The 12,359-nt window shown below is 40.4% G+C and overlaps 1 protein-coding gene across 4 annotated transcripts in view; it reads right to left on the reverse strand.

Annotated features, from left to right (window-relative positions):
- The window catches only part of PCCA (propionyl-CoA carboxylase subunit alpha), a 450,132-nt gene that overhangs the window by 150,075 nt on the left and 287,698 nt on the right, over nucleotides 1–12,359 (reverse strand). For all 4 annotated transcript variants that reach the window (XM_030921949.1, XM_030921950.1, XM_010368513.2 and 1 more), the window contains one exon: nucleotides 12,198–12,300. In XM_030921949.1, coding sequence (XP_030777809.1) covers nucleotides 12,198–12,300 — 103 coding nt within the window. The remainder of the gene's footprint in view (nucleotides 1–12,197; nucleotides 12,301–12,359) is intronic.

Raw genomic sequence — 12,359 nt, forward strand, 5'->3', positions numbered from 1 at the left:
ATGGTTTATTTCACAATACAAGTTCTGTACTTCTTTTGTTAAATTTGCCCACCTGGACCCACTAACATCAGTGTCAGCACATGCCACCCCAGGGCCCAAGGACAGACATACTCAGCCCACCACTGCCACCATCAGGGCCCAAAGACGGGCCCATGTGGCATCCTTGTCCCCAGAAAACCTCATTACGACCTCCACTAATAACAGTACCCTAAGCCACCAAGGAAATCACAGATACCACTGATGCTGTTTACAGCCAAAGAAATCATACAGTGACTACACTACCACATGCACCCAGAATCAAAGCCAAACAGCCCTACCCAACCAACAACATGGATACATCTTCCAGAAAAAGTCTTCCTCTATGAAAGCAAATTCTAAAATTAGAAGAAGCAGATATTACCCTAGATGTTCAGATATCAATTTAAGGACACAGGAAACAGGAAAAAGCAAGGGAATATGATACCTCCAACGGAATACAATAATTCTGCAGCAACAGATCCCATCCAAAAGAAATTCACAACATTCCAGAAAAATAATTAAAAATTTTGATACTAAAAATAGTGAGACATAAGAGTAATCTGAAAATCAACACAAATCAGAAAGACAACTAAGGATACAAATGAGAAATTTACCAAAAAGATAGGTATCATAAAAAAGAATCAGACACATTCTGGAATGAAGAATTCACTGGATGAAATGCAAAATGCATTCAAAAGCTTCAACAGACTAGATCAAGCAGAAGAAAGAATCTCAAAGCATGAAGAGAGGTCTTTTGAAATAATGCAGTCGGACAAAAAAATTTTTTAAGTAATTTTAAAACATAAAGAAAGCTTTCTTTTTTTTTTGAGATGGAGTCTCGCTCTGTCGCCCAGGCTGGAGTACAGTGGCCGGATCTCAGCTCACTGCAAGCTCCACCTCCGGGTTTACGCCATTCTCCTGCCTCAGCCTCCCGAGTAGCTGAGACTACAGGCGCCCACCACCTCGCCCGGCTAGTTTTTTTGTGTTTTTTAGTAGAGACGGGGTTTCACCTTGTTAGCCAGGATGGTCTCGATCTCCTGACCTCGTGATCCGCCCGTCTCGGCCTCCCAAAGTGCTGGGATTACAGGCTGGAGCCACCGCGCCCGGCCAGAAAGCTTTCATGGTATGTGGGGCACAATAAAGTAACCAAATATCAAGATTATCAGTATCCCAAAAGGAAAAGAAATAATGAAAGGACTTGAAACTCTATTTTTTTTTTTTTTTTTTTTTTTTTGTTGAGACGGAGTCTCGCTCTGTCACCCAGGCTGGAGTGCAGTGGCCAGATCTCAGCTCACTGCAAGCTCCGCCTCCCGGATTTACGCCATTCTCCTGCCTCAGCCTCCCGAGTAGCTGGGACTACAGTCGCCCGCCACCTCGCCCGGCTAGTTTTTTTTTGTATTTTTAGTAGAGACGGGGTTTCACCGTGTTAGCCAGGATGGTCTCGATCTCCTGACCTCGTGATCCGCCCGTCTCGGCCTCCCAAAGTGCTGGGATTACAGGCTTGAGCCACCGCCCCCGGCCGAAACTCTATTTAATGACATAATAACTGAAAACTCCCCAAGTCTAGTGAGAGATACAGACGTCCAGATACAGAAGGTCCAGAAATCCTCAAGCAGATTCAATACAAAACAGTATCTCTTCCATGATACATTACAGTCAAACTATCTAAAGTCAGAGTTTTAAAAACTGTAAAAGTGTCAAGTCATCTATAAAGGAAGTCCCATCAGACTCACAGCGGACATCTTAGCAGAAACCTCACATGCCAGGAGAGAATGGAATCATATTTTCAAAGGGCTGAAAGAAAAAAGCTGCCCCCTCAATGGCACTATACCCAGCAATACTATCCTTCATTAATGAAGGAGAAATCAATCTTTCCCAGACAAGCAAATGCAGAATTTGACCAATGGAATGCATTACCACTACATCCACCCTATAAGAAATGTTCAAGGGAGTCCTAAACCTGGAAGCAAAATGACAACATACACCATCATGAAAACACATGAAAGTATAAAACATACTGGTAAGGCAAACACACAAATGAGGAACAGAAAAGACTCAAATGTTGCCACTGCAGGAAAACGCCAACCACAAGGATAAACGCTATAAAACAGGAGGGAACAAAGAGCACATAAAACAATCAGAAAGCAATGAATGATATGACAGGAACAAAACCTTATATGTCAATAATAACCCTGAATGTAAACGGATTAAATGCTCCACTTAAAAGATGGAGGCTGGCTGGCTGAATAAAAACCATGACCCAACTATATGCTGCCTGCAAGAAACACACTTTACCCTTAAAGACACATATAGACTGGAAGTAAAGGGATGGAAAAAATTGTTCCATCCGAATGGAAACCAAAAACAAGCAGGAGTAGCTATATTGTTGTCACATAAAACAGCTTTAAGTCAAAAACAGTAAAAAGACATTTTTATTGAGTGGCTGGCAAGATGGCCGAACAGGAACAGCTCCGGTCTGCAGCTCCCAGCAAGATCAACACAGAGGGTGGGTGATTTCTGCATTTCCAACTGAGGTACCCAGCTCATCTTACTGGGACTGGTTAGACAATGAGTGCAGTCCATGAAGGGCGAGCTGAAGCAGGGCTGGGCATTGCCTCACCTAGGCAGCACAAGGGGTCAGGAAACTCCCTCCCCTAGCCAAGGGAAGCCATGAGGGACTGTGCCTTGAGGGACAGTGCATTCCAGTCCAGATATTATGCTTTTCCCATGGTCTTCGCAACTCCACAGACCAGGAGATTCCCTTGGATGCCTATACCACCAGGGCCCTGGGTTTTAAGCACAAAACTGGGCAGCCATTTGAGCAGACACCAAGCTAGCTGCAGGAGTTTTTTTTCATACCCCAGTGGTGCCTGGAACACCAGCAAGACAGAATTGTTCGCTCCCCTGGAAATGGGGCTGAAGCCAGGAAGCCAAGTGGTCTAGCTCAGTGGATCCTACCCCCATGGAGCCCAGCAAGCTAAGATCCACTGGCTTGAAATTCTCACTGCCAGCACAGCAGTCTGAAGTCAACCTGGTAGGGAGGGGCATCCACCATTACTGAGGCTTGAGTAGGTGGTTTTTCCCTCAGAGTATAAACAAAGTCATGGCATCTTGGCAAAGCTGCTGTCGCCAGACTGCCTCTCTAGATTCCTCCTCTCTGAGCAGGGCATCTCTGAAAGAAAGGCAGCAGCCCCAGTCACAGTCGGGGGCTTATAGATAAAATTCCTATCTCCCTGGGATAGAGCACCTAGGGGAAGGGGTGGCTGTGGGTGCAGCTTCAGCAGACATAAGTATTCCTGCCTTCTGGCTCTGAAGAGAGCAGCAGATGTCCTAGCACAGCGCTCCAGCTCTGTTAAGGGACAGACTGCCTCCTCAAGTAGGTCCCTGATCCCCGTGCCTCCTGACTGGGAGACACCTCCCAGCAGGGGTCGACAGACACCGCACACAGGAGAGCTCCAGCTGGCATCTGACAGGTGCTCCTCTGGGACAAAGCTTTCAGAGGAAGGAACAGGCAGCAATCTTTGCTGTTCTGTAGCCTCTGCTAGTGATACCCAGGCAAATAGGGTCTGGAGTGGACCTCCAGCAAACTCCAGCAGACCTGCAGCAGAGAGGCCTATTAAAAGGAAAAGTAACTAACAGAAAGGAACAGCATCAACATCAACAAAAAGGATGTCCACAAAAAACTGCATCCGAAGGTCACCAACATCAAAGACAAAAGGTAGATAAATCCACAAAGACGAGGAAAAACCAGTGCAAAAAGGCTAAAAATTCCAAAAACCAGAAGGCCTCTTCTCCTCCAAGAGATCACAACTCTTCACCAGCAAAGGAACAAAACTGACGGAGAATGAGTTTGACAAATTGACAGAAGTAGGTTTCAGAAAGTGGGTAATAATAAACTCCTCCAAGATAAAGGAGCATGTTCTAACACAACGCAAGGAAACTAAGAACCTTGAAAAAAGGTTAGAGGAATTGCTAACTAGAATAATCAGTTTAGAAAAGAACATAAATGACCAGATGGAACTGAAAAACACAGCAGGAGAATTTCGTGAAGCATACACAAGCATCAATAGACAAATCAATCAAGTGGAAGAAAGGATATCAGAGACTGAAGATCAACTTAATGAAATAAAGAGTGAAGATAAGATTAGGGAAAAAAATGAAAAGGAACAAACAAAGCTTCCAAGAAATACGGGACTATGTGAAAAGACCAAACCTATGTTTGATTGGTGTACCTGAAAGTGACGGGGAGAATGGAACCAAGTTGGAAAACAGTCTTCAGGATATTATCCAGGAGAACTTCCCCAAACTAGCAAGACAGGCCAACATTCAAATTTAGGAAATACAGAGAACACCACAAAGATACTCCTCGAGAAGAGCAACCCCAAGACACATAATCGTCAGATTCACCAAGGTTGAAATGAAGGAAAAAATGTTAAGGGCAGCCAGAGAGAAAGGTCGGGTTACCCACAAAGGGAAGCCTATCAGATCTCTCTGCAGAAACCCTACAAGCCAGAAGACAGTGGGGGCCAATATTCAAAATTCTTAAAGAAAAGTATTTTCAACCCAGAATTTCATATCCAGCCAAACTAATCTTCATAAGTGAAGGAGAAATAAAATCCTTTACAGACAAGCAAATGCTAAGAGAGTTTGTCACCACCAGGCCTGCCTTACAAGAGCTCCTGAAGGAAGCACTAAATATGGAAAGGAAAAACCAGTACCAGCCACTGCAAAAACATAACCAAATTGTAAAGACCATCGACACTATGAAGAAAGTGCATCAATTAATGGGCAAAATAACCAGCTAGCATCATAATGACATGATCAAATTCACACATAACAATATTAACCTTAAATGTAAACGGGCTAAATGCCCCAAGTAAAAGACACAGACTGACAAATTGGATCGAGTCAAAAGCCAACGGTGTGCTGCATTCAGGAGACCCATCTCACATGCAAAGACACACATAGACTCAAAACAAAGGGATGGAGGAATATTTACCAAGCAAATGGAAAGCAAAAGAAAAGCAGGGGTTGCAATCCTAGTCTCTGATAAAACAGACTTTAAACGAACAAAGATCAAAAAAGACAAAGAAGGGCATTACATAATGGTAAAGGGATCAATTCAACAGGAAGAGCTAACTATCCTAAATATATATGCACCCAATACAGAAGCACCCAGATTCATAAAGCAAGCTCTTAGAGACCTACAAAGAGACACCCATACAATAATAGTGGGAGATTTTAACAACCCACTGTCAATACTAGACAGATTAATGAGACAGAAAATTAACAAGGATATTCAGGACTTGAACTCAGCTCTGGACCAAGCAGACCCTAACAGACATCTACAGAACTCTACATGCCAAATCAACAGAATACACATTCTTCTCAGCACCACATCTCACTTATTCCAAAATTGACCACATAATTGGAAGTAAAACACTCCTTAGCAAATGCAAAAGAACGGAAATCATAGCAGTCTCTCAGACCACAGTGCAATCAAATTAGAACTCAGGATTAAGAAACTCACTCAAAACCGCACAACTACATGGAAACTGAACAAGCTGCTCCTGAATGACTACTGGGTAATTAACAAAATTATGGCACAAATAAATAAGTTCTTTGAAACCAATGGGAACAAAGACACAATGTACCGGAATCTCTGGGATACAGCTAAAGCAGTGTGTAGAGGGAAATTTATAGCACTACATGCCCACAGGAGAAAGCGGGAAAGATCTAAAATTGACACCCTAACATCACAATTAAAAGAACTAGAGAAGCAAGAGCAAACAAATTCAAAAGCTAGCAGAACACAAGAAATAACTAAGATCAGAGCAGAACTGAAGGAGACAGAGACACGAAAAACCCTCAGGTCCTTACAAAAATTTCTACCATTGGCCCACTGTAACAATTCAATATATAGGATCATATATAATTGCTTTCTAGTTTATTAGTAGTAAACATGAAACATCAGGCAAAACTTTTCAAAAAGTGCATGCATAGTGCTCATTTTTCCATCACTAGGAAGGCTAAATTTCTAACTAACTTTCTTACACATCAGGCCTACTCTGACACTCCTCTTTCAATTCATTCTTTCAGGTGAATCATATTCAACATGAATTTAGTTTTTCACCATCTTTAAGATATTAACTGTGTTAAATATTTTCATTCATCATAAACTTCTTTTCTCCTGAGTGGATGGACTACAGGTGCACACCACTGTACCTGGCCAAAAACTATCTTGACCAGTTTTGTGTTATACTGAGCAAGAGAGAAATGGAAAACATACTGGGAATCCAGAAGGGAATCATGAAATAATTACAAATAAAAATCAGTTTGTTATTTGGTACTTTTGGGTTTATCACCATGACAAGCTGAAAAATATATTTCTACTTTGTGTCTAGCAGGTTTTATACTTTTTAATTAATTCTGTCATTATTCAGACAGCTGTATTCAGAAATCAGAGTAAGACCTAAAACACATAAAATACTTCACCTCTCCTACTATTAATACTTCCACTTAACTTTTATTTCTACTATGCATTCATTTCCCAGAATTTTCATCCCTCCTTTTTTACTTTTATTTTTATTTTTTGAGAGAGAGTCTTACTCTGTCACCCAGGCTAGAGTGCAGCGGCACAATCTCAGTTCACTGCAACCTCCACTTCCTGTGTTCAAGTGATTCTGCTGCCTCAGCCTCCCAAGTAGTTGGGATTACAGGCGCGCACTACCACACTAGGCTAATTTTTGTATTTTTAGTAGAGATGGGGTTTCACTATGTTGGCCAGGCTAGTCTTGAACTCTTGACCTCAGGTGATCCATCCACCTCGGCATCCCAAAGTGCTGGGATTACAGGCGTGAGCCACTGTACCCAGCCACAACCCTGATTTGAATTGTTTCGTATATGTTTTACTTGTGGTAAAATACATATAAAATTTACCATCCTCACCATTTTTAAGTGTACAGTTCAGTGGAATTAAATACATTTGCATTTTCCTACTACCATCACCACCATCTACCTCCAGAAAACCTTTCATATTAAAAAGTGAAACTTTGTATTCTTTAAACAATAACTCCTCATTCCCCTTCCTCTCAGCCCCTGGCAACCACCATTCTAGTTTCTGTCTCTATCAGTCTGACTACTCCAGGTACCTCATATAAGTGGAATTGTACAGTATTTGTCCTTTTGTGCCTGGCTTATTTAACCTAGCATAACGTCCTTAAGATTCGTGTGTGTTATATAGCACATGTCAGAATTTCCAACTTTCTAAGGTTAGTATATAATTCTACTTTTAAGTTTTTGAGGAACCATCATACTGTTTTTTCCAAAGTAACATCAGTTTATATTCCTGCCAACTGTGCACAAGGGTTCCAGCTTCTCCACACCCTCACCAGTACTTATTTTCTGTTTATTTGATAGTAGCCATTCTGATGGGTGGGAGGTAGTAGGTTTGATTTGGATTTCTCTAATGATTAGTGATATTGAGCATCTTGTCATGTGCTTATTGGCCATGCATATATCTTCTTTGGAGAAGTGTCTATGAAAGTCCTTTGCCCATTTTTAATTGTGTTTTTTGCGATTGAGTTGAAAAAATTCTTTATATATTACAGATATTAAACTCTTATCAGGGGTGGGCATGGTGACTCACACCCATAATCCCAGCACTTCGGGAGGCTGAAGTGGGCAGATCACCTGAGGTCAGGAGTTCGAGACCAGCCTGGCTGAAACCAATATGGTAAAACACCATCTCTACTAAAAATACAAAAAAAATTAGCTGAGTGTGGTGGCGTGTGCCTGTAATCCCAGCTACTCGGGAGGCTGAGGCAGGAGAATCACTTGAACCTGGGAAGCAGCGGCTACAGTGAGCCAAGATTGTGCCACTGCACTCCAGCCTGGGCGACAGAGCGAGACTGCCTCAAAACAACAACAACAACAACAACAACAACAACAACAACCTCTTATCAGCTATGTGACTTGTAAATATTTTCTCCCATTCTGTGGGTTGCCTTCTCACTCTGTTGATTGTCTGTACTCTGACAGAGTGGTTACTTTAGAAAAAACAGAGTAAGAAGGCAACCCACAGAATGGGAGAAAATATTTGCACCTTACTCTGTTGATTGTCAGAGTACAGACAATCAACAGAGTAAGAAGGCAACTCACAGAATGGGAGGAAATATTTGCATGAAACATTTATATAGTATTTATAATGAAAAATTTTAAAGGAGGGATGAAAATTCTGGGAAAATATTCTCCTTTCATGTATAGAAGTGTTTAACTCTCACGTAGTCCAATTTACCTTTTGTTGCCTGTGCTTTTGGTGTCATGTCTAAGAAACCATTGTCAAATCCAATGCCATGAAGCTTTTCCCCTATGTTTTCTTCTGGTTTTTTTTTTTTTTTTTTTTTTTTTGAGACAGGATCTTACTCTGTCGCCTAGAATGGAATGCAGTGGCGCGATCTCAGCTTACTGCAGCCTCTGCCTGCTGAGTTCAAGAGATTCTCCTGCTTCAGCATCCTGAGTAGCTGGGATTACAGATGTGTGCCACACCACCAAGCCCAGCTAATGTTTGTATTTTTAGTAGAGATGGGGTTTCACCATGTTGCTCAGGCTGGTCTTGAACTCCTGAGCTCAAGTGATCCACCCGCCTTGGCCTCCCAAAGTGCTGAGATTACCGGCATGAGCCACTGTGCCCAGCCTTCCCGTGTTTTCTTCTAAGAATTTTATAGCATTAGCTCATACATTTAGGTCTTTGATCCATTTTGAGTTAGTTTTGTATATAGTGTAAGAAAAGGGCCCAAATTCATTCATGTTGAAAATGCTGTCTTTTCTCCACTGAATATTTTAGAAACTCTGGTCAAATGACCTACAAAGGTTTATTTATGGGCTCTCTATCCTAGTCCATTGGTCTATATATATGTCTATATATGTGCAGTACCACATTGTTTTGAAAACTGTGGTTTTGTAATAAGTTTTGAGATGAGGAGGTATAAGGCTTTCAACTTTCTTCTACTATTTCAGGGTTGTTTTGACTATTTGGGACCCCCTTGAAATTGCATGAATTTTAGAATAAATTTATCTACGTCTGCAACAAAATGTATTTGGGGATTTTGATAGGGATGGCATTGCATCTGTAGATCACTTCAGGGAGTGCTGATATTTCCTTCTTTCGTTTTTCTTTTTCCCCAGAGACGGAGTCTTGCTGTGTTGCCCAGGCTGGGCACAAACTCCTGGGCTCAAGTGAACCTACTGTCTCAGCCTCCCAAGCAGTTGAGAGGTACTGATATTTTAACCATATTAAGTCTTCTAGTCCCTGACACAAGATATCAGTCCATATATTTGTGTCTTCTTTAAGTTCTTTCAGGCAACCTTTTGTAGTTTTCAGTGTACAAGCCTTTCGCCTCCTTGGTTAAATATATTCCCAAGTATTTCAGTCTTTTTGATTCTATCGTAAATGAAATTGTTTTGCCTAAAATTTACATAAATGGTGCCATTAAGTATGTATATTGTTGCAACTTTCCTTTTTACCATTACTGTGGTATATACATATGTACTAAAATTCTTAGCAACACGTACAGGAGGGACACACAGCATCTTCAGGTTAGCTGCCACTGCTTGGGAGAAAGTAGAACAGGATGATGTAAAAACAGGACTTAGCTTAATCTATATTTTTTCTTTTTAAATAGGAGATCCGTAAGGCAAACCTGCAGCACTTGCTGTACTTTCCTTATTAGAAATATCTTATAATTTAAACTTGTAAAAATTAAACAGAAGAACTCTAGAAATGTGGGGCACCTAAAGCTTCACTGTGCTAAGTAGTGCCTCCATTATCTCCAGAGTCATTAACCCAGACCTAGCTTGTCACCTGTAGGCTAATTTTTTTCTTGATGTGACAGTGGGTGATCTGGGAAACTAAGTTAACAATCACAGCTCTCCCGTCTATGACCCTAAAAGCAGACAATAGTGCCATACTATTGAAATCTTTCTACCAATGAGCCTTTACTTACACCACGCTGTTCAACCTGCCTCCTTTCATAACACTGATGTCAAATGAAAGTAGCTCAATTCAAATATGCCTATGAAAAAGGGCTATGCTATCATGTGCATATGCTATTCATTGGGCTATTGATGCTCTGACAGTAGCTAAGCCAATAAATATAGGAAATCATTTCTGATACTATATACTAAGGTAGATATTTTCCAGGGAAATTTTTAATGTACTAATTTTGATGTGTTTTAAAAACAGCCTGGTTTTCCTCATAAGCTAAAAAGTGAAGCCGGAGATAATTCTACAGAAAAAAATTTAAAGGTACCACATATGCAGTCAGGCCAGAGGTCTCTAGTTTTCAGCATGGAATCTAAAACATGCATAAAGAACCAACAGCTTTCCTGTGATCTCAGCACTTTGGGAGGCTGAGGCGGGAGGATCACTTGAGCTCAGGAGTTCGAGACCAGCCTGGCCAACATGGTGAAACCCCATCTCTACTAAAACTACAAAAATTAGTTGGGTGTGGTGGCATGCGCCTGCAGTCCCAGCTACTCGGGAGGCCGAGGCAGGAGAAATCGCTTGAACCTGGGAGGCAGAGGCTGCAGTGAGCCGAGATCATGTCACTGCACTCCAGCCTGGGTGACAGAGCAAGACTCCATCTCAAAAACAAAAAGAAAAGAAAAAGAAGTAACAGCTCTAAAAAGTAATCTAGACAGTTTTCTTTATTAAGGCAAGGCACTACTTAAAAGAACATTGTATCAGAATATCAGATTACAGTAAGGCTTGAGTGGTGACTCAATACAGAACTGAAAATTATGCTAAAGTCTACATTTTTGTAAAGGTAATCTTCCCCCAGGAAAAAAAAAAAAATGGTACAATGTAATATTGATACTCTTTACTATTCACTTCCTATAATTTGCTACTCAACCTGACCTCTGGTGAAATGTCCACTTACAACGCTGTTTTTCTGAAATGACCACATCAATAGGTGGAATGTAGAGAGTCACATAGGATCTCATGAGACAGCTGTTTAACTCCATCATAGCTTCCATTTTAAGAGAGCTGAGTGAAGTCTCTTTCAGTATCTAACATTTTAGCAATTTTGGCTTATATCATGAGTCACAACATTTAAAGAAAACCAAGGCAATTACCCTTAGTTCATGGACTGACATCACTGATTTGTGAGTCTGACACCATACAAGAATGTCAGCTTCCCCAGGGCAACAGCTTGGAACTGATCTGGCGCACAGTAGGCATGCAACAATAATTTGTGGAATAAATGAATTCTCATGAATCTTCGACTTGTGATATTTTCTCACTGAGATCAAGAAACTGCCGCACCCCTCTCAAGCCACACCAGGTCTTATTTGTGTGAAATTATATTATTTTGATGTTCACATCCTATTTCAATATTCTGATAAAAATTCACTTGTTTCCCCAAAATAAAATGACATTTCAATGCAACTTAGCCATTAGAAGAGAAATGTAGATAAACAGAATATTCATTATACCAACTATATATTAATAGCAACCTCTTTGAGTTCAGGCTGAAAATACGAAGGCATACGACTTAAAATAGCAACTCTTAATGGTATGTTTTGGCACACTCGAATCACAGGTTTAAACAATATCACTCATACTACAGTATAAACACTGAACTCTTAGTGTAATATTGTTCACTATAGACTAGGATTCCAACTACAGCAGTTCTGTCTTGGACACTATATCCAAGGGGTTTAAGTTCTTTAAAACAAAAAGAATGTCAATTAAAGAGGTAAATTTAGCTTCAAGAGCATCTTGCAACATGAGATCTAAAGATAATGTTACGTGAGGCTTCAGATTATTTGTTTTAAAAGGATGGTTACCTGCCACCACAATCATACATTTGGAATTGTAATTCAAAATGCTCTTCTCTGTAACAAAGGCGAAAGGATTACTTCTCATAGCATAAAAGAAAAATGAATCAAATATCAGAAAGTGAGTTTAGGATGTGGCTAAATCTGGAAATGTATCTCCTAATTAGCATAAGAGAACAAAAAATTTCCATTTCCATTCAGCTTCCTAAAGAAGATGAAACAAGTACATAGAGGTGCTATAAATTCAAAAGATAAGAGTCACTGAACAGGTTAAAAATGGCTTTAAATATTCATAGATAATATCAAGATTACCAAGAAAATAAAGAAAGAAAACTCACCAAGAACGTTGACCCACTGTTTGATGCTACTACAGTATGAACTTTATCATGCAATTTTATTGAGAGCTCCCAGTTGGCTATGTCTGGTTTAATAATAGGCATTCTAAAGTAGAATGAAAAGAAAAAGAGTTAATAATTGTATATTATTATTTCTCAATAAAC

This window comes from Rhinopithecus roxellana, chromosome 18, assembly GCF_007565055.1.
Source record: "Rhinopithecus roxellana isolate Shanxi Qingling chromosome 18, ASM756505v1, whole genome shotgun sequence".
Taxonomy (NCBI): Eukaryota; Metazoa; Chordata; class Mammalia; order Primates; family Cercopithecidae; genus Rhinopithecus; species Rhinopithecus roxellana.